The sequence below is a fragment of the Eleginops maclovinus genome, chromosome 12 (genome assembly GCF_036324505.1).
Source record: "Eleginops maclovinus isolate JMC-PN-2008 ecotype Puerto Natales chromosome 12, JC_Emac_rtc_rv5, whole genome shotgun sequence".
Lineage (NCBI taxonomy): Eukaryota > Metazoa > Chordata > Actinopteri > Perciformes > Eleginopidae > Eleginops > Eleginops maclovinus.
Window position 1 is genome coordinate 10829100 of NC_086360.1, and position 23953 is coordinate 10853052.

The following is a 23953-nucleotide window of genomic DNA, read 5'->3' on the forward strand; positions in this document are numbered from 1 at the left end:
TGCATCAGCTTCCAAACAAGGTGGAACCACAAGTACCCAGTTTAAAAATGTAATTATTATTTTTGGAGCGTAGACATTATATAAAACACATACATTTATGAAGACAGAGGGGATATTTATTTGTAAAAACTGTAAACCTAAACTGATATATAGCCAGAGAAAATGTGTGTGTACATAAGGATAGAGTGCAAGATAAGAAAAAAAGAGGTACTATTGCTGTAATCTTATGTGGGAGTAACTGTTATCATCTGGAGTCACTTATTCTGTCCTGTCTGAGTCCTATTTGAAAACATTTTCAGGTCATTGTTTTGTTTTTATTGTCTGCCCCCAAAGCATTCAAGAACATCTAAGGCTATTTTCTATTCTGATATCAAGACATGAATTTACAGTTCAGTCACACATTTTGCTAGCCAGTATATTTTCAAATTTATTTAGTTTCTAAATACGGATTGGGTGCTTGCAAATAACAATTTCCCAGTAGTGGTTCTGACTTGTTCGAGCTGTCAGTGCAAGTTTGTCAGTTTAAAATCAGTTGACCCAACCCTTTCGGCTTTTTACTATGGCCTTAGTATTGACAGTGTGAGCCATTTCTCTTTTTCAGATGGTTTCATTTGAAAGATTTTCCTGCAGCCTGAAAATGTGAAAAATATCCAGCATTAGACAAAATAAATGTCAGACCCTCTGACACCATGGTGAAATGAATTAACGCTGATGCAAGCTGCCATTTCAGCAGTGATCTGGTTCAAAAGCTAAGTCGCACAGGTCAATTAAAGAACTAAAGTATAAATGAATGAGGATAATGAGCAATTTGACCAACATTTAACATATTTAGATGTGTAGTTATGTGGTGTGGATAAATCCAACAGACCACATTAGATGCAAAAAATAAACTCTGGGAGGAAATTCAGACATCAATGTAAGTTCATATAAAAACAGAAACACTGAATATATCATATGCAACTTCCTTATGCACTTATAAACACAACCATTTTGAAAGGCTGTTATAATGATCATACAAAAACAAGACCTACACCATTCATTATAATGCTAATGATTCCTCATTCAACACTGTACAATGAACAGCATCTCTCTTCTAGCAGACCTTGCTCATTCTCAAATCACACACATCAAACAACTTCACAACCAATAAATGCAAAATAAGAGAAATGTCTACATTTCCGAAGCCTCAGCTTGTTTGTCAATGTAGCAACAACCAAAACAACAACAACAAAAACAACACCAACAACACAACAATCAGTGGAAAAAGGGCATGAAAACATAGCCCCAATGAGTCTCTCATACAGGTGGTTAAATACGCATTCGCAGCCAGGAGGAAAACAGCGAGCAGAGACCGACATACAAATTGTCTTACTCACGTTTGGATGTCAAAGGTTAATTCTCCTCTCTGTCAAATGAAGTGGTCCACTTCCTTGTCATATTCAAATCCCACTGCACTTGTCGTGGTGATGGCTAGGAATATTTAGTCCAAGAAATCCTCTTCTCTTTACTTAAACATCACTGTTAGCTGACATTAGCTGCATTGGAAAACAAGCTAGCTCTCACTGTTTTTCTGACCTTCGTGGTAATTTGTTTTAAAAAATCTTTCACTTTCTGTAAGCGAAACTTTACCTGGAAGTTTTCGTCGATTTTTCCTTACCATTTCCCGAAATGTGCAGTGCCACGCGACCAGAGTGACTGTAAACATCGTGATACTCCACATGTGCTAATCAACTTTACCTGGTGTCCCCAAGGTTGTCCCTCACTTCTGAGAATGAATTGGTCTGCATTGACGTTAAAGATGCTATACCATTTTTGACCACACGAATTAATGATGGTTACCAGCCATAACCAGGGGGAACTATTTCACTCATTTGAGGAAACACAATAAAACAAACCAACAAGTGTCTGTTTTTGACATACACATTATCGATATAAACGACAGATCTCAAATATGATCTTTTTCCAAAATGTAATTGTTTACAATTTGTTTTAAACAAGTTAAGTTTGGTTGATCATTGGCAATATACTCAAGTTTATGACAAAGTTTGCAAAACAGACCACATATCTATACAAACGACAGATTCAAACATTTGAATGGCCTTTGGCTGTATTGTACACATCTCTCCTTTGCTATTTGAGATCATTTTATTTGAGCAGACAAGATTCTGCTTACAAACTGTGGTCCCCAGGCCTGTCCATGTAGTTGGTCAAATCAAAAGAGTAATTTGTGATTGACAGATTCAACATACTGTTTTCACACATCAGCATAGATTGTGTTTCTGTGTCTAAACTAACTTGTCACATATTTCCTTACCAACAGGGCAAACCGTTCATATCCATATCTCTTAAGTCAAGCTACATTTGACTATATCATGTCTAATTATTTAAAACACGTCATGACTGTATCATGTCTTTGTAGATAGCAGTTCTATTAATAATTGTTTCAAGATGACATTAATCACACCCCAAAAACTGTTAAGGCTTGTGTCCAGATTAGGGAAAAACATCTCCTCCAAAAAGTATTTTTCATAACAGTGTAGTTTTTCTGAACACATTTTGTGAAATGGTGGGCAGAATGCCACAGGGAGATTGAGGCACTTTAGATCAAATGTAAATATCGTGGATATCTAATGTCATACTTATTCGTGGTGATACAGTGGGCTACAAAACATTATCTTAATTAACTTTTAGTGTAAAAGCCTCTCCACCATCAAGACTCCCACTTGGCCTCCAAGCGGAAGCTTACAGAAACCTGGCGATTAGAGCGCAGACAAAATTAGCAAGGGATCTCAATAGATCCGTGCTCCTGAGACGAAATCACTTCATTAGTCAAATGTGACCATACATACCATGTCTGCTATGTGAGCCAAATAAAAATACAAATTTGAGAATATCAAAATAGTTGGTGATTGGTGAGAAACTCTAAAGTCAATTATGAACACAGCTCCCACCATGTACGTTTCTGAGGCAGGTGAAAAGTAATTGCATTGTATGGTTGCCTTTATGCCTTCCATTTTAGTTTGAGACTCATAACCGGCAGGCATTGTGTAAGATACTAAATGTTTTTACAAAGGAAATGGAAATCTTGGTCTTATTTTGTATTGAGTGTGAATAAAAAAGCAAAAGCTACCGACTTTGTTCAGTGTTTTCTTAAAGGCATGCATCCAGTACTTTGCATTGCTAAAATAGCTTGTTCTGTATATAAGATGAATTATTTCTACATAGATAGCAAGTATGCATATTCCAAAAAAGCCCCCAAGTTATAATGTTATTTTTTTTCTTGTAAGGTTTTATACATACTTACAGAGACAAGTGATTTCTTATCACTGTATTTGTTTTACATTGATATTTCGAAAAAAACGTCATTGTAAGGAAGCTTCTAGAGTTCCAGCTACTCTACCTAACCATTCGCTGTGTCCTGTAATGTCATCACCACAATTGAACATGACAGGAGGCTGAAAATAATTGTAATTTTGACTCTTACAGATTAAACATCAAAATAGTTAAATAAGACAAAGGAGCAGGCTCTTTTACGTTATGGGTTTTAATTGGCCTCCATGAAACATGTTTAAACAATCAGAAAAACAAAAGGAAAAACAAATCAAACTAAAAACCTTTAGGCTTCATGTCCACTGGCGTCTTTTCTACCTGTAACACATTCAACTGCTGCCCGTGTGTACCTCCCACTGTAACTATACAACAACTAAACTCAGTTCTTTTGAGAATATGTATTTGTTTTTCAGTGGTTTGATTGTTTTCAGCACAGAGCCCCATTGTAGAGGTTCTTTTATTTACTGCTTGCTGGCTGAACTACTGCTGTGAATTGGCTTCACCCGAGAGGAAGTGTCCAATATGCATTGTTTAATTGCATATTGTCTGTTACTGTATGCAGAAGTCATTTGGTTCTAAGGTAATTTATTAACTTCACTGGAGAGTAAGATTGAATTAGGGGGGGGGGGGGGGGTCTACAGTGTCTAATAATGTAAAATGATCCTCTGAAAACAAGGTCTTGTGGTTTTCTCTCACCAAAAAAAAGAGATCCTCTGTTCACACAAAACCTAATAAGTGTGTATAACCAGGCTCTGAACACAAAGAAAACCAAATTCTCCCATTAAAAAGTATCCTGATCAGATTTGGGATGGAATGCAGAGTTCCTGTGTAGCATTATGATAAATATTTGAAGAGTAAATGTTATTTGAGAGAATCAAATACATTAGGCCCAATCCTTTCCCTGACTGCTACACCCTTACTAACTTTTACTTGCGTTGAATGAACAGCCCATTAGCCTATAATAAAGAATTCTATAGAAAATTGGTCAAATATGAACATAATAATGTAGGACAAGAAAAAAGTGAAAAGTAAAAAAATGTAAATCAGCTGTGCTGTTGTTTCTACACTTCTATCCGTCCAAGCTCACTGTTGAATATCATTTTTAAATCAAATTAGCATGGGTTACTATATTACTCTAATCGCATTGGCAACCAACTAACCAAAGATGACCATGAAGTCAAATGTTTGTGCTGCTGTTTGTGTTTTTCTCCTGAAAAGTGTTCAGCAGTAGTTCAGTAAGCATGCAGGAAATTGCGAAGATTTTAGCAATGGCTTCATATGGAACGTTTGTCTTTCGTTGCTATGAAACAAAACTGCATACAGTATACACCAAAAATGATCAAAACAGCCATTTTCTAGTCTAAATCCATACCGTTTTTAAATTATACAACAGGTAGAATGAGCATCCCACATTGTGAATTATGATTAAACTCACAAGTCTAGTAAAGAGTCAAAAGGTTCTTTTATTGAAAGCATTGCTACACATCTACCATCAGCGACTATCAACGTTGTTTCTGTTTGACTTATCCTCTCAATCACAGCAGTTTTGTGGCTACATTAGAGTAGGCAAGATACAGTAATTTCTGGAACATACAGTATAGTTGCCATCATTAGTCAAAATATCTATTGCTTTGGTGAAGGCTGTGCAGCCAACGTAGTTCCCCCATTTGGAGTCAGCTCCTTACTGTATCTGGCTATTCAAGATCTCCGTCCTTTGATTGCTGTGTCCTTTATTATTTGTGTGACTTTATGTGCATTTTTATTATCTACCTTGTTAAACAAATTATTGAAAAAAGACATATTTATATCTGTGGTAGTCCAGATTCAGCCACTGTTTTGGATGGAAATATCTTAACATTTTGGTTAGGTTTTTCTTTCTAAAATGGATCTCTTGGACACAATACCCTCAAGCAATTTCAGGCTTGTTGCACGATCTGCTTCCATTTTTACATCTCAATACAGAGGTAAACGGATTCCTGTACACAAACAAGACCTCATTCAATATTTTAAACAAAGACAGGAACATTATTAGAAAAAGAACCAATAATATTACTTTCACATTGTGGTGGTAGATAGTTTTGTGGACCATATTTGCACTGTAAAATGTACAAAATATCACCATGTTGTTGGCTAGTGATCTGCAATCTTATTCACAAGAACACTTTGAAGCATGTTTATTTATCTACAACATACAGTGTACTTTAAAACAGTAACACATTTATAAATAAATATTGCAATCTTAATAATCTTACAGTTCTCCTTTTTTCATTGTCAGTTCTTTATGACTCGTCACCTGAGCTTAACGAAGGTGAGGCAACCTCTGCCTGTTCTGTCTCCTTCCTATCACTTGTTCTTTTAATGTGCTATCATTCACCAGCAGATCTGTTGAATATTTGCCCTTGGGCTTTTTTTGCCCTCCTCACCCTCTCAAATTTTAATTTAAATAAATAGATATTTAGGAGAAAAAATAATCATATATCCTTAAAATCGTAATAAATCTTGGAAATAAAAAGCTACAATTAATATCTTCCAAATTGATGGAAAAAGATAATAAAAACTATTTATCAAAAAGGAAAAATAGGAAAAAAATACATAATTATATTGAACAAAACAATCATGTTTTATGAACCAATATCAATGTGACTGTTTGTGTCACTTTGTATTGTAATGTTATTCATTATATCCTGTTAGCTCCATGTAGGGACAGGGTTTATCTTGTAGCAATCCTGGTTTCTGTTTTAAATGCTCATCATTATTAAGAGTTCTCAGGCTTTGCAAGCCCAAGCAGCCTCTTTTTTGTATGAGACATCTCAGTCAGTCCCCCTTTAGTTTACAGAGTATTTCACTGTATATTGCAGTTCAAAAAGTTTCTACTGCTGTCCGGTCAAAGACAAGGGGAGGTGCCTGGGGATGATGCGATTGGTTGTGAACACAGGGAGAAAACCATCATTGGCTGGAAGGTTTCATGAAACAGGAAGTCCGCCTGAAATATGGCTAATGTCCTTTCCTGTTTGTTATTGTGCAGGTTTAAATGCCTCTGTCTTGGATCCAAGGGAGAAACAGTCTTTTGTATTTCGTATCATCATCCAACTCTTGAAACATTCTGTTGTTTGAGGAAAGAGCATGATGGCCTGTATTCAATGCTGAACGGCAGCCCCCACAGGTGTCCGTAGTTATGGTTGAGTACTTGGAATATATATATTTTTATATGATACATTTCATTTATGAGCAATGCCAAAAGTAAATGGGTCATGTAATAGAACCAAAACAAACAGGAAGTATCTCTTTTCTTCAATAATCCTAATCATTATTAGCAAACTTGGTAGTTAATTATTCAAACTAGATCTATAAATGATAAATCAAAAGCCACAGTCAATGCTGGCAATGCATGTGATTACAAATACTCCAGAAATGATATTCTTACCATCCTTGTTCTAAATGTATAGTGGCATGATAATGATGGTCCAATAACATACCCTGAATTTACTGTATAGCACAATGGTTTACTGGTATTCTGGAAATAAACACTCATAACCAATGGTAACTTTATTATTGATTTGTACACTAATATTTTTCACAATAAATAATAGAGTATAAATTAAATCGTAAGGTTTATTATTGTTCGCTACCATTGATGTCAGTTTAAGCAAGTTATGACAGTATGCTTTCCATAGCCTAAGGGGAGATAAAAGTATGCATCCCTTACACTGTTCGTTCAATAATCTACTCAACCCTTGGCAACTCTTCGAGTTTCATTTACTGTTCTCATATTCCTCCCTTTGTCCCTCCCTTCATCCATTGCAAAGGCATTACAGGTGAATTGTACTCATTGTCCATACTCTGCCTTCTGCACTCATCCTGTGCCCCTTCATTTCTCAGTCCCTTTCCCATCAGTCACAGATTGTCTTGTAGCCTCTCCATGTAGGTTCTGATTTCAGACTGACCCAGGTCCATATCCTGGCACACCCACTTTATGTCATCTTCACTACCATTGGTCAACATGACTGAAGAGTTGGAGTATGGGCCACCCCCACCCAAATTATCATTTGGCAGAACGGTGGCAAAAGACGTGAACTGGACGCGTTTGCGTTTGGCAGCTGCAACCGCAGCTGCAGCCGTGGCTCGGGGGGAATTATTCAGATGCTCCCCTTGGCAAGTGGAATTTTTTCCACTAGTAGGGATTGCAGAAAGGCACTGATGTGGTTCTGCAACAGATCTGGGGAGGGTTTGTCCATGGGCGATGCCACGATGTCCCCCTGTGCCACCGCTTCCACTAATGGTTCCCATGCCTGTGCCCACGCCCATCATCAAGGTGTTGCCAGCCCCGTTAAGGAGGTATTTGTTCTCCTCGTATCCTCCCTCATTCCGGTCAATGATAGTTGTGCACTCGTCATGCAGCCCGCCCTGGCATTGGTCAGAGTGGTCAGCTAAAAGGTCAGCCTCGTTGCCAAGCCACACCCAGTCATGGGCGTGGTTCATGTTGTCTCCCGCCTCCAGCACAGGGACCTGCTTGTGACGGTATCTGCAGATGAATGATACAAATTAATCAAAGGGTGAAGCTTAAGTAGAACCCACCCACTGAGATCTCTTAAATGTGACTGTGAATGCCTTGTGTCTTTATCTACCATCACCACCATTTATCTGCTTTTAGTGTTTATCGCAATGTTTTACCTGAATGCAAAGCTGACACAGTTGATGAGGAAGACCAGTATTGCCAGACAGAATACACCCAGAAGCGCATACATTCCAATCTCTAGGTCCGACAGTCCTCTCGTTGTCTGAGTCAGCTCACTATCTACAGTGCCTGGTACCTCCACCTGTGCTGGGTAGCTACTGTAGTCCCCGGCTTGGCTGGGACCCCCACCCCGGCTGCTGCTGCTGCCTCCACTGGCAGCTTTACCACCTGAAGCACGGTGAGTTACTGTGCTCTTGGTGGTTGTGCTAACCTGATTAACAGAGATTAGCATGAACAGTTAAACACATACAGTATTTAAGAAAAATAAGTATTCCTAGTTTAATTGTTCATCATGATGTCAATCGCAGGGTTAGGCTTTATTCGTTACATTTTACATTGGTTTGTTTTGTTACAATATTTATGCATATACATATTTTATTAGCAATATTTAACAAGTGTAGATAATTTGCATTCAACAACATTAGGATAGTTTAGAATTAAACATAATGGAGTGAAAAGTTGTATATGTTTATCTACTAGTGAAATTTGAGATTGACATTTTACTAATAATTATGTCTACTATTTAGTACTGGTGCAGCAAATTACATACTGTACTGAGTGCTTTTTTTAACCCCCACCTTCCTCATTGCTCCTTCCTCTCGATCCACAGCTGCACTGTTTGACTTCCACTCTCCTCCATCCTTTGCTTGGTGCTCACTGGTGCTGTTGTCGGTCCCTGCTCCGTCGTCCTGTCCACCTTTACCCATCACACCCCTTTCTTCACTTTTTGCTCCAAACTTCACTACCACATTGCCAACTCCAGATGCCAGCACACTCTTTCTTTTGGACTTCTGACAGGTCTCAGAGATGACCATCTCTACACGAACCAGGGTTCCCTGTCCCTCGCCCTCTGCCACCACAATAGGCCAGTGTTGTTCCTATCAGAGAAATTAATCGATGTTAAGGTAGACAGATACACTTCTTTGGACAACATCATGTCACTTTTGTCATTTATCGGCAAAGTATTTACTGAAGTTATCCACCACTCAAACTTCCAATGCTTTTTGTTTCTGCCACATTTTACACATCTTTGAACTATTAGTCAAATAGAAAACTTCTAACGGCTCATACCTGATTGGTTATCGAGATGATACTCTCATCCAATGACACAGCCGAGAGAAGAAAGTCTTTGGGGTCATAGACGTCAAGAGGAGTCACTGAACCGTCACTGTACTGGATCCAGGAACTGATCGCTGCTTCCTGAAAGATACATCACATACGTCTTATAACAGATATTTTATTAACAGGGTTTTGGACTTGGGATCTTTAATGGCCCTTGACTGGACAATGATGAGCTATGAAAAGAGGTCCTATTCAAATTTTCGAAAGGCAATAAATAAAGTATTGTTAAGGGATGGACCATTTTTCTAAAGGGTCAATGAGTGGTACCTCAAATGACAAACAGACAAAGTATACAAATAGCTTGATAAGCATTTAGCAGTTAAAGAGCTACATACTGTACTGTATGTGTCTTAGTATTTCTTGGAGGCAGGTGATTCTGTCACTATTTACATGTACACCCTAACTCCATTACCAACTTGATTTTCAAAAGAGCTATAAACCGTTCCAACGCAACACGTGTATCACAAACGCTTTTATTGGTAGCTTGACAGTGTGATCTTTTTATTTTGTTTAATAGTTCAGTTGTTTATGTTGCTATTGCAATGCAAGCATGTTATTACTCCTTGGTGGAAGCAACAGAGACACCTACACTCCCATTCACTCATTCTGGACAATGTTTCCCACCCCCTCCAGGACACACTGTCCGCACTGTGCAGCTCCTTCAGGGCCGGCTGCTGCACCTCTGGTGTCTCACGGAGAGATACCGCAGGTCCTCCCTTCCTGCAGCGGTTAGACTGTACAACCATCCTGGCACCCGGCAGAACCCCACATAACAACAAAGACTATAACACCCCACACCAGGTGCGATCTTATGTGCAACATATATAGATGTATATACAGAATACAGTTAATTAACTTTGCAATATTTACCTGGCTGCTACACCTCAGAATGGTTTCTGAGGTCTATTTTTAGGTCTCTGTAATTTTTTGTATGTTTTTATAACATTAAGCTGTCTGTGGCTCTTTTTTGCCGTAACAAATTAAAATGTCCCCTCTGTGGGACGAATAAAGGGATTCTGATTCTGATTCACACAGCACACACACAAACAAGAAGATCGCATTGAGAATGTGAACGTAACCATTTCCATCTGTGCACAGTAAAAAAAGAAAAAGATCTGCCGTTGTTAGTGTGTCTTTCTCCACTCTCTATCTCTTTTATAACAATGTGAACAAATATTTGGAAGATGAAAAAAAATGTTTTCGTCAACAGCCTTCTTCTAGCAGAAGCTAAACCATAAATTGTAGTAAATCAGAGAATATATTTTTCTCTCCTTGTCTGATCCTGTCTGACTAATTTCCCTTGATAAAACCCTTTCCTTCCTTTAATCAGAAAAGAAAAAAAGAATGTGTAGGTATGAAGTAACCAAACCTCCCTACAAAAGTAATTAAGCTCCAACGTTAGGAACAACGCATTTTCAAATTAAATTGTAATTCTCGTTCCCCCTGCTATCCTGTTTTTTTATTTCTTTTCACCCTATTCTCCCCTTCTCCTTACTTTCCCTCTGCATAGTCACCTCATCTTTCCACAGGTAATGGTGAATGATGAAGATAAAAACAGACGGATTGGAAAAGAAAAAAACAGATTAATGTTTGAATAAAAGGCAATATCAGATCTGTAATTTCATCGTAATTTGCTGCTTTTTATCCAATTAGCCCATGGATATAAATTGGAATGTGGGGTATTGTTTGATAAAAAACTAAAAAAGGAAAGAAGGAATAATGGAAAAGGTAAGGTAGGGAGGGGAAAGACGATGTGAGGGATAATCAAATAAAATATCCCTATAATGTGAATAGTTTTACAGAAATAGATGGCCTTTAACAATATGCAGTAAGCCTGTGGGTGAGCCTGTTTATTTTTGAGGATTTCCTATAGATATTGTGTGGTTATGCATTGAGTAAGGGATCAAAAGCAGATACAAAATGTTAATTTATCATTTTTATTTTGTTGCCAAATATAAACAAAACAAATGTCATTTGTGAATACAATTGTGCATTGTCAAAAAAAGGAAATACCTTCATGTGATCCTAGCTAAGAATAGAGAGTATTTATTGTATAACTTATGGTGGTTGTAACTGTAGCTAAGTAGTGCTATAGCCTGTAGGTTAACACACTCCTAATTAGAAACTGATCAAGGGAGAGATACCAGTTATGTTCGCAGCACAGAATTATTGTTTAACTTCCATGATTACAACCTCAGGGGAATTACTGTAGATGGAAACAGCTTAAGATGTAGTCCATCAGAGTGTGTGTGTGTGTGTGTGTGTGTCTGCATGTGTTTGTTTGTGCACATCTCCTACCTGTTTAGGTGTGTGTAGCAGGTCTGTTGCTGTAGTTGTAAGCTGTATAGCCTGGTAATTTCCAGGACTTGCTGTCATACTGATGGACAGAGATGAGACCAGCTGGACACCCAGGTCAGTGATGGTCACCTAGAAATAAAAAAGAGAATATCTTAAAACATACCGATAAAAGAGACTAACATTTTAAATACATAAAACAATTTTACAAAATCTGTTTTACCTTGTCATCCAACACAGTCACCGTCTTCTCTGCCAGGATAGAATCAGACAGTGGGGAAATAACCTGGAACCAAAGGTCACAAAAAGGTGATTGGTTGTAAAAAGAAATTCATTTATCGTATTTGGCCTTTATAGACACACAAAAGCTATTTTGGCAACAATTGAATTTGTAAAAAGCTTTTGAGCTAAATGTTATTCCTTATTTCTCTAACATCAAGTGTCTGCTCCAGTAAAAGTCCTAAACAATACACAAGCTCACCAGCTTCAAAATCAAAGTACTTCAAATTACTGACAAGCGGGTCGATTGATCGAGTGATGGAATGCAAGCTTGTTTCTGAAAAAGTTTTCAAAATTATAACAATGGTCAGGATAAGTCCCAGTTAATCATGGTAAATGAAGTATAAGAAATTAGGAAGTACAAATAAGGAAAACTCTGACAGACGGTACAGCAGAAAGGTACGTTTGAAGAGATTTTGTTTGTGTTTCAGTGAATATTACCTTAAATTAAATGGAACCGCAGTGCTTGTGGCCACATGGTAGTATATGTTTAAGCTAGGAAACTAAAAGACTCATAAAACACAAAGTCCTGTGAAAGCTGTCATTACTTTGTTGAAAGAAAAATATCTTTCAGAAAGACTGTGTCTTTATCACATCTCTGACAAAATGTAACACACGGCAAGTAGTGCGCATGCGCGCGCGCGCGCGCGCGCACACACACACACACACACACACACACACACACACACACACACATACACATACACATACACACACACACACACACACACACACACACACACACACACACACACACACACAGTGTTCGTGTCTGCCTGCCAGCTGTGCTTCAATGTCAGCATCCAACACAATTTAGCATAAACAAAACACAAGGCCAAAACTAAAGAACTGAAAAGTGAGTGAATGAACAAACAACAGAGAGAGAGTGTAAGCGAGACACTGGTAGCAAACTCGAGAACAAGAAATGGAGTAGGTGTCAGAGAGAGAGAGACAATGACAAATAGAGGAGGACAGAAACTGAAAGAGGGCAGAAAGAAGGAGCACAGAAGAGATTGGGCTACAGATGATGTAGAGAGGGACCAGCAGACAGACTGTGATAGAGATTAGGAGCCCTGTGCTGTAGTGTGCTACTCCGCCCGGCGACAGGAGGACAGGCAGATCTGATTGGTGTACAAAGAAAATCTCTGAGAGACGTGTCGGGGCGTCAAACTCAATCCCACCCTCAGCGAGCTAACAAAATGCAATGATTGACAGCTGTGGGATTGCTCTTCAAGACAGGCAGAGAATAAGAGGGCGAGAAAGAGAGACTGGAGGGGGAGAAAGAAGGGAGAGACTTTGAGGTTGGGAAGAGGCGAAACTCTGAGAGACGAAGCTGGGGGGTAAAATTGAAATGTCAAACTATCAAATGACGGCTGTCGACTCTGGCATCTCAATGGGAATGCTGGGTAAATTCTCTTTCCTGGATCCCAAACAGAGCACAGCTGTCTGTATGCGTGCATCAGTGTGTGTGTGTGTGTGTGTGTGTGTGTGTGTGTGTGTGTGTGTGTGTGTGTGTGTGTGTGTGTGTGTGTGTGTGTGTGTGAGTGTGTCTGCATGCATGCAGCAGATCCCATTGAGATGGATGGGAACACACACTCAGCTGTTCCCCAAAATCCCCAAGACATATCTAGATACAGTGGGGCAAAAAAGTATTTAGTCAGTCACCAATTGTGCAAGTTCTCCCATTTAAAAAGATGAGAGAGGCCTGTATTTTTATCATAGGTATACCTCAACTATGAGAGACAGAATGAGAAAAGAAAATCCAGAAAATCCCATTGTAGGATTTTTAAAGAATTTATTTTCAAATGATTGTGGAAAATAAGTATTTGGTCAATAACAAAAGTTCATCTCAATACTTTGTTATATACCCTTTGTTGGCAGTGACAGAGGTCAAACGTTTTCTGTAAGTCTTCACAAGGTTTCCACACACTGTTGCTGGTATTTTGGCCCATTCCTCCATGCAGATCTCCTCTAAAGCAGTGATGTTTTGGGGCTGTCGCTGGGCAACACGGACTTACAACTCCCTCCAAAGATTTTCTATGGGGTTGAGATCTGGAGACTGGCTAGGCCACTCCAGGACCTTGAAATGCTTCTTAACGAAGCCACTCCTTTGTTAACCTGGCGGTGTGTTTGGGATCATTGTCATGCTGAAAGACCCAGCCACGCTTCATCTTCAGTGCCCTTGCTGATGGAAGGAGGTTTTCACTCAAAATCTCACGATACATGGCCCCATTCATTCTTTCCTTTACACGGATCAGTCGTCCTGGTCCCTTTGCAGAAAAACAGCCCCAAAGCATGATGTCTCCACCCCCATGCTTCACAGTAGGTATGGTGTTCTTTGGATGCTACTCTGCATTCTTTCTCCTCCAAACACGACGACTTGAGTTTTTACCAAAAAGTTCTATTTTGGTTTCATCTGACCATATGACATTCTCCCAATCCTCTTCTGGATCATCCACATGCCCTCTAGCAAACTCCAGACGGGCCTGGACATGTACTGGCTTAAGCAGGGGGACACGTCTGGAACTGCAGGATTTAAGTCCCTGGCGGCGTAGTGTGTTACTGATGGTAGCCTCTGTTACTTTGGTCCCAGCTCTCTGCAGGTCATTCACTAGGTCCCCCCGTGTGGTTCTGGGATTTTTGCTCACCGTTCTTGTGATCATTTTGACCCCACGGGGTGAGATCTTGCGTGGAGCCCCAGATCGAGGGAGATTAGCAGTGGTCTTGTATGTCTTCCATTTTCTAATAATTGCTCCCACAGTTGATTTCTTCACACCAAGCTGCTTACCTATTGCAGATTCAGTTTTCCCAGCCTGGTGCAGGTCTACAATTTTGTCTCTGGTCTCCTTTGACAGCTCTTTGGTCTTGGCCATAGTGGAGTTTGGAGTATGACTGTTTGAGGTTGTGGACAGGTGTCTTTTATACTGATAACGAGTTCAAAAAGGTGCCATTAATACAGGTAACGAGTGGAGGACAGAGGAGCCTCTTAAAGAAGAAGTTACAGGTCTGTGAGAGCCAGAAATCTTGCTTGTTTGTAGGTGACCAAATACTTATTTTACCGAGGAATTTACCAATTAATTCTTTAAAAATCCTACAATGGGATTTCCTGGATTTTCTTTTCTCATTCTGTCTCTCATAGTTGAGGTATACCTATGATGAAAGTTACAGGCCTCTCTCATCTTTTTAAATGGGAGAACTTGCACAATTGGTGGCTGACTAAATACTTTTTTGCCCCACTGTAGATGCACAACACACTCTTAAGAGCAATCATGCAAATGTTAGCACTTAGAGTGACATCCTAAATCATACAAATACAGTTTATATATTGTAACATGAAAGATAGAGATTATACAAATTAGGAGAGCATAACAAAATATGAAAATGACTGTGACACATTTTGGTTTTTCCCTCAGCTCAGATATCTAAGAGTAAAGCAGTAATGTTAGACAGTAAGCCACAGGACTGTCCTCCACTGTCACATTCAGTTACAATGGGCCGACTTATTGGAATTCAGCAAGTGCGCTTGTGTGTGTGTGTAATTGCTGAACATCACACTGAGATGCTAAGGCCAAATCTGACAGTTAATTGTGGCTAATTGTGTAACAAGCTAGCAGGCACAGCTTATAACTGCAAGAGAGGAAGAGGAGAGGAAGAAAGATAGTATTTTCATTTCTGGGGGGCTTATGACTGTAATGTGACGAGCCATTTTACACCTTCATATATTCTCGTTTCCAACCGTCTTTCTCTGGAACTGTTTTCCAAAATGTGATGCATGCATTTTGGATGTTGAATGGGTTTCCTAAATCCTTAAAATGCACATTCAAGCACTGATAATTGGGTGCTTTATATTACATTAATGGGACATCAGAATCCGTCTATTTTCTAAACCTTTTAATTAGAAGACGGATCAAACTTTGAAACCACATGAAGATTCTTTTTCATGAAGTGTTGGGCTATTTCATTTTATAGTTCTTAGTTTGAGATAAGAAGGTGAATATACACAGCTTCAGTAAGGAGAACCGGTAGTTGTCTGGGATGATAATGCCACATCATTTTAAAAGATAAAGTGAGATGGAACAGACACACGTTTAGTCATGAGAGTGGAACAGAGGGTAACCACCTGTATAGTGGAAATTCCCAGATCCCTCCCGATCAAGATTCTTCCATCTACCAATCTGGCAATGCGAGGATCTTCTACCTGTGGATCACAGAAACAGCCACCACAAGTTAAACAACTTGTCCATTAATAACTATGAGGCTTTGCAATGCATTCATCTAGGATTTGTTTTACATGCAGTTTTTGCTTTTATTCAATACGCAAAAGAAGGAAGAGTTACAGTTAAGGCCAACATTTTTTAATAATATACCTTTTATCACATAACTTTCTTGAGGAAAATGATATATCTTAGATATGAAAGTGGTATTAATTTTCTCATCTGCCTCTTGGAAAGCAACTAAGTACTGTTTCAACAATGGTTGACCTATTCCTATAAGGAAGATTTGGTATTTGTACGTTTTTGTGACATTACCTTTAGCTGATCGAAGACCAAATGAGTAATATCAGCTTGCCAGTCCGCACCCAACATGTACACCATCTCACCTCCGGGATCAGAGGGTTCTGCGACAAAATGAGTGAGGACCCGCACCAAGGCGTACTGGTACTGAAAGTCAAGAGAAAGTTAATATTAGACTATAATCCCTAACTTCAAAAAGGACTCTTCTTACAACGTGTTAGCTGTGCGTTAACAAGGTGTAAGAATTGAATTGAATAGAAATAAATGACACAATAATAAAGCCCAGTATCTTAAACCAACCACAGCTAAGCATTAGAGTACACCAAGTCAGTCACATTTTATACTTGGTATGTGGTAAAACAGCTCTCAGCGTCTCTCAGGGATAATGACTTGGTAGAAAAAGATTAAAAAAACTCTTTGTGTGTCATGTAACCAATTAAATATTACCTGTAGGGTGCAGCCTTTGCCCTTTCTCTCATCATCCTCATCATCTTCGCTGTCTCTGGTAGGCCTTAGGAGAAAATAGATATAAATATGACAGAGAGAGAATGAGAGAAGAGAGGGTCAGATTTTTTGGTAATTAAATGGCGTTTTTATAAACTCAGCTTCAGGTACTTTATAATCCCAGTTTCAGGTTGCAAACAAGAGACACATTTTAATCTAGCTGTTACATTTTTAAAACCCTGTAGTTGTACAATGTGAATGTGTTAGAGTGTCCCTAAACTTCTTTCACTTGAACTATAACTGCACTTCTGCTTTATTCTTTGGTAATAATGTCTGCAGAAGAGTTTCATTAACCATTGTAACTTCTCCAAGCTGAAGTTCCATTTCTCTTGCTAATGGATCCCCAGGTCACCATTTCAATTGTAATGTCTAAAATGGGACTTCTCAACATCTGTACTGAAGCTGCTGTAAATGTTCTTTATGTTTAAAGGCATGATCACAAGGCAACCATCAGGGAGGTGTTTTATTTATGGACTGACTGGAAAGTGTTGAATGATGAGAAGGTTGAAAAGGGCCGGAGTCTTTCCAACAGTAAGTGTACACTATGTGGTGTAAACACAGCAATGAAACCGTTTTTGGTTAGGGTTTATAACTGAAAAGGCTTCTTTAAGCAGAACAAGTTTGAAATTTGAAAAACATTTTTCTATACCGGGTGGTTGAGAGTTGAGTTGTGTTTTCTTTCACTCTTTCCCAGGGCTTTGAATCCTAAAATACTGCTTGTTGCTTCAGTGCTTTCACCTCCCCTACATTGGATATGTTTGGGACAAGCATTGGATTTCTGTTTGACCTTTTCATCAGCAAAAATGTATTAAATTTGTGTTCCCGCTAACTCGATAACTGGAGACAGGTTTGCTTTTTCTTAGCCGTTAGTATCTGTTGGAATATATATAGTATAATATACAATTTATTTTACCTATACTTTACAAATACACTTAATATGAGCTTGTCCTTATTGTGGGAGTTTCTTGGAACAAGCTGAAAAAAAAGAAGGTGAATTGTTAGTAGTAAGGGGAGGTAAAATGTTTGTGTGTGTGTGTGCACGCGCGTGCGCGTGCGCGTGCACGTGTGTGTGCGTCCATGTGTGTCTACACGGGTTGGTGGCTAGCTGAGCAGAATGGGCGAAATTGAAAAATAGGTCCAGCATAACAGAATGGAAGGACGGGGAATAAAAACAACACACAGGCATACACACGCTCAAAGAACACACACAGAAATACACACATTGAGAATAGAGGCAGGTAGGCATATATGTAGACAGAGAAGAAACACATACCATGTTCTTTATAAACGTGGAAAGAAAGTGCACATGCATATTTAAGCTGATGTTCAACTGATTGTTTGCTACACGTTATTAAGTGTGCTGTTATTCAAATCTGAGCCTCAAGTTTCCCCAATGTGACGCTGAATTTGAGTTCAGGAAACTGAGTTGGAAGCTGAGTTGGCCCCCCACACACACACACCAACATCATGTAGCTGATCCACCCACTTGCATTGTCTACCTTTTGCAGAGAGTGTGTGCGTGTGTGTGTGTGTCCGTTTAAATGACTGATGCCTCATTCAGGGCAATGATGCTAAAGCCATAATAGTTGTCATCAGTATAGCCAGACAGGCCTTGACCTCATATGAAATTATAGACTGGCTGGAACGATATGTGCTCTCAACTGCTCCATTCAATAAGCACTATATCACACACGCACACATGCACACACACAGCAAGATAAAGGACACTCACATTCAAGCATTGCCTTCGTTTATTCCTTATTTTCCCTCTCAGTCGAAAAAAGAAACACACACACACACAAAATGACATGCAACACTGACTCATATATTCTCTTTCTATTCTTTTAAAAAAAAAAGTTTATGTCACACGCTGAACTGTGTCTACCTTTTGTTGAAGAAACAATACGCTTTGTCTTCTTTCAAGCAGAACAAGTGCATGGACCAATAGCTGTAGTTAAAGTTCAGAGTATATGTGATGATTTTATGTTGGTTTCTGCTCTTACACATCTCAGACTTTATATTATAAGTACAACTCCTATAGAATTCAATAACCTTGCTGTAAAAGTTTTTTAAAAATGCAGATCTAGACGTTTGTATTATTTGTTATAATGTTACAGGTGAATGCTTTGGTGTGGCCTTGGATCTAGTTGTGGACTAGTGTTCCTATAGGTTTATTAAAGAACACTTCAACATCCACAAAGCTAGAGAAAATCAGATAAGATCATATTTCTCATATTTATAATGTTACCAGCTCTTCAGCAAGACAAATAAATCAGCTTAGACGATATATTACACGATATTAGTCTATTGCATATTTATTAGCATATATCAGCAGGCAAGTAACAACTGAATGCCAAAAATGTGTTTTTCCACCATAAAGCAAATAAAAATGGATTTCTAAGAGTATAATATCCCTTTGGACCTCGGGCCACACAAACTTAAACATGCTTTTGTAGCTCTGAATTAGAGAAAATGGTATTGGCCTTAAAAACGTATATTGTTTGGGCTCCTTTGAAGACTGCCAGTAGCTGTTGGAAATATAAATGATAGACTTCCAACCCATTGACTAAGTATTAATAAAAGACACTTTCCCCTTCTCTACAAAAGTGAAGCAAAGATATTTATGGTGTTCCAAATGGGAAGGCCAACTTAACTGTCAGTTGAAATGTTGCTAAGCTAGATAGAAACGCCATTAATGTAAGAACCACAGATATTTCTCGATATGACTATTCTTTGTATATTCTTCCTCTGGCGTCCTTCACAGCAGCTTTCTATCCTGATATTAAACCCTTATCTTCTTAATAGATTCCTCAAAATAAAACACTGGCCCTTTAAGGTCATAAAGGTCATTAACCTCTTGTTAGTGATGATGGGTACCCTCCAGCCTTTGACCTGGCTCAGCTCAGTGTCCGACACGTCTATCTGCAGAGGGAGCTTGGGCACCCACACGGTGAGCTGCAGCTGAGCAGACAGGTGCAGGTAGGTAAAGTTGACCGCCAGCGACTGCCGACCGCGCATTTCTTTACCGTTCACCAAAACCTGGTCACAGTTGGCGGAAACCTGAGAAGAGGACAAGATGAAAAGTAGAGAGTTGGGTTTAGTTTGGGACACCGGGAACGCCGAGTCTGATGTTCCAATGTGACGTCACACAGACTTAATTTTGTGCTTCCCTCTGAAACAGATACAGTCCTGTTTTGTATTCCTTGAGCACAGACTAGAGCAAGTTTTCAACAGAACACTCATGCTCTTGCAGCCAAAAAGATATTGTGTCACTGATTGCTTACAATTTTATTCATTGTGTAAAGCACTTTGGAACACTGTTTTGCCAAGTGCTCTAGAAAGAAAGGTTAATAACAAGCCTCTGGAGCTCCTTTGTGCCACGACGGTGGCATTTTCGGTTTGTGATTACCCAGGGAGCTTATGTGACCTCCACCAATCTAAAGCAATGTTTGAAATGTGCAGCGTTTAAAAAACAGTAAATCACATCGTTTTAAGCCATTAGTATAATTGCTTTTAACACACACACACAAGAATACTGCCAACCTTTGTACTGCATTTTAAACTGTGTACAAATGGATCTAGGAGGTGTTGAGATTTAAAATATTAAGAGGCCAAAAAATTAATAATTACGAAACATTATAGTGTTACATATGTCAACACTGATATATATTACAGCCCATTATTCATCCAAACTGTGGTCTCATGTAAACAGTAATTATACAGATTCAAAAGGGAATATTTAAAGTTACATCAGATCAATTAACCCTGTTGAACCCAACCCACTATACAGGTGGAAATCATCTCTTCTCCTTTTTTTTTTTGCACTGTCGTTGTTTAAAGGTCCCCTATTATGCAAAATGCACTTTTTGCTGTCTTTTATACATAACTATGTGTCCCGGGTGTGTAAGGAGACTCAAAAAGTGTCAGAAAATACAACCCTCTCTCTTTTCCTCCTTATCCACATCTCTAAAAACGAGGGGACGAACGAGCAGAATACAGATTTTCAGCCGATATGATGTCATAACCAAAATAGTTGCAAGCTAAATCCCCTCGAGGCTCGCGCAGCTCTGTGTCTCTGTGTATTCAGCAGGATTTCCGCAGGAGGGTTCTAGTAAAGTTGTTCTATATATAATACATATAATGTCACTGTTTAGTGGTAAACACTGACAAAACAAGAGTTTCAGAAATAATGTTTGATGTGGTTTGGAACATCATATCGGGTTTAATCACGGCAGCATTTAGCTGAGTTTCTCCATTAGAAACTTCTCTCTTTAGACAGAGAACTGCATGTGCTCCAAAGGGGCGTGGCCAGCTTCAGCTCAGCTCAAATTTAAAGTGACAGTCACAGAATCAGCACTTCAGGAACAGGGCTGGAATAGAGGGATTTCAGGCATGCTACAATGGGTGATCTGTTTGGTATTTTGAGCAAAACACTTGTATAGATATGGCCCTACAATATACTGTTCAAATATAGCTTAATAGGAGACCTTTAATGAAGACGGTGAGATTTTTCCAGACTACAAACAGATATTTTCACAGTTCATGTGCACATAGTGCCTGCTCAAATGCAGTTTGTCAGACACAAAAAGGACACCAGAAATCAAAATGAATAATTATTTATTGTCTTAAATTTGAAACTACCCAAGCATGCTGTGTTAAAAAAGAAGATAATCATTAAAAAAAGTGGAATATAACAGTTTGAGTGTACAACCTTTATTTTGTTCATCTCTTGTTTTTCATTTCAAATTGTAAATGTCTTGTTCATATGAATAAAAAGAATCCTTTTTAACAGCACCATGTTTATTTTCATAATTATGAAAATGCAGACATCTAGTTGTTATACAAAGTAAATTGATACTGAAGTGCAACGCATTTGTGCAGACAATGGATTGTTATGCCTGTTTATCAAGTGGAGCACCCTGAAAGACAATCTGACAGGCAAAACAACGGAAAAGCCAGGATATAACTCGGCTTCATTTTTATCCTGTTTGCTTGTCTGACTGTGTGACTGATTGAGATGAAACCTTTTGGACAATCCTCCCACATATTTTCACAACAATGGAAAATAAATACTCATTAACATAGGAATATAGCGAGGAGTATAGTCGTTATACTTTATTGATTATAAAAAGTAGCCTGCATAATCTATCAATACATACAGCCGTGGAAAAAATTAAGAAACCACTTCAATTTTTGCCAGTAGTTTATAGAATACAATAATACAAAAATAATAATAATCATTTAACTCAAAAGACGTACCTAAAAAAATTAAACAACAGATAGTGATAATGATGTGGGCTCTTTTCCGCGGCTGTATATTATCTTAATATTTTGTGCTAAGAATTATTCTTTTACAAACTTGATCCTTTTAAGTACACACTTAAATAGTAAAAATAATAATATAAAGATAAATGACTATAATCACACACATATTCAATGAAAAATAAATAATGAAAAAACTACCAAACTGTGTTCAATAAATGTAATGTATTTTCTCTCTCTCTTTCAGTTCCTCCCCCTCATCTTTCCTGAATCTTTTATTTCTGTAATTTATTTTCTGGCATGTATATAACTTCTCCTTCCCTTTTTAATCTTTCATTTCTCCATGCTACACTTATCCTGCACAATGCCTTCTTTTCTCCCACCCTTTCCACTATCATTATTAGCCTTTCATGCAACACTCCTTTTGTCAGATTTTCTCTATCTTTTCTCACAAAGTGTAACTGCTTCCCATTTCAATGTTTTTTCCACCCTTATTTGCAAAACTACTATTTCCAACAAACGTACAGGCTTAGCATTTCCTTCCCCTCAGTCCTGCTTCAATCTACTGTTGTGTTTTTAAATGTATACATGTATTATTCTTACATTCATTTAGCTGGGATAGAGTTCCCTTGTGTGTACAGTATGCTCTCTTTCAGCAACATCCTTTTTCACATTCATATAGCCATACACATTCATACCAGGGGGCTTCAAAAAACATAGAATGTGTTCCATTCTTGATAACTTCCCAAAGCCTTCATTTCCCCAAGAGCAATTTGAGCTGGCAACGTTTTATTTCAACCTTATTTACTTACAGTTGAAAGTGTTTTGCTGCTTTGTATATAGAACCTTAAACATGAGAGGTGTATATCTGATCATTTGGTGGTTTTACCTGATGGAAAAGCAGAATTGTTATGGCAGCTTTCCCACACAAAATAAGGGATACTTGCTTTACATTTGAACACATTCTAACATTTGAGTAAGTATAAAATAATTAAATATGTAAAAGGAGAGGTCTAACTTTTATTAACAGGTTTAACAATATTAACTTTAGGTTTCACATCAGGTTCTGGCTGCATATTGCGAGCAGGCTCAGACTTTCTCTGGTAAACATAAACCAATAGAACAGACACATACTCTTTATGGTGTAACATTTTGTCTGGCTTCCTTATGAAACCGTTTGATCCCAAAAGAGGTTAATATATTGTACATAAGAACGAAACCGTTTCCTCTGTCTCTTCTGTCAGTTTTCTTAATTTTTCTCAATTTTACTTTCTCTTCTCTGCTACCGATCCCCAACATAAAAGGAAAAGTGCCCAACCCCTCTCCTCTCAGCTTCCTCTTTCCAATTTCACTCTTCCTTTTTCCCACTTTGAATTTCTTTATATCTCCACCAACATCCACCATTTCCCTCTCTTGAATCTTTCTTTTTCCTATTGTCTCTGCCTCCCCCTCCCTCCCCATCGCACAGTCTCCCTCTTCATCTTCCTCTCTCTCTGAAACCTGATTTACCGCTTGTTAACATCAAAGGGACGTTAGATTGTTGGTGCCTCAAACTATTTCTTCAAATCATTTTTATATTCCAGGTGCAAATCAGTGTGAAAATGGCACGTGGTTACTGTGGCAGCGTTCAGTTTCCAGTGAAGGTAAGACAGCAGAAGCTAAGGGATAACACAATGGTTCTGGTTGAACTGCCACTGTAGCTGTACAGGTCTGTCATTTCTATGACAGGTTCCTGAATTACTTCAGCTCTCTGGTTCAATGCCCCAAGAAATATTCAAGGAAATAAAGTTTTAGTTCATTTGGTGAGAATTTAAAACATTTTTCTTAGGAATAGAGTAAAAACATTCAGGTCAGGTCAGCTTTGTGAATTGAAAAATGTAGGATAATTACAAGATATTAATCTCTTTATCTT

The 23953-nt window shown here is 38.5% G+C and overlaps 1 protein-coding gene across 1 annotated transcript in view; it reads right to left on the reverse strand.

The window, feature by feature from the left end:
- Positions 1-4775: 4775 nt before the first annotated feature.
- The window catches only part of si:dkey-215k6.1 (transmembrane protein 132C), a 158113-nt gene continuing 138935 nt past the window's right edge, over positions 4776-23953 (reverse strand). Inside the window, exons 6-15 of the mRNA XM_063898374.1 lie at positions 19634-19839; positions 16723-16786; positions 16291-16422; positions 15882-15959; positions 11706-11768; positions 11486-11614; positions 9137-9265; positions 8644-8943; positions 8002-8276; positions 4776-7852 (exon numbers count right to left, since the gene is read on the reverse strand). Coding sequence (XP_063754444.1) covers positions 7225-7852; positions 8002-8276; positions 8644-8943; positions 9137-9265; positions 11486-11614; positions 11706-11768; positions 15882-15959; positions 16291-16422; positions 16723-16786; positions 19634-19839 — 2004 coding nt within the window. The 3' untranslated portion in view covers positions 4776-7224. The remainder of the gene's footprint in view (positions 7853-8001; positions 8277-8643; positions 8944-9136; positions 9266-11485; positions 11615-11705; positions 11769-15881; positions 15960-16290; positions 16423-16722; positions 16787-19633; positions 19840-23953) is intronic.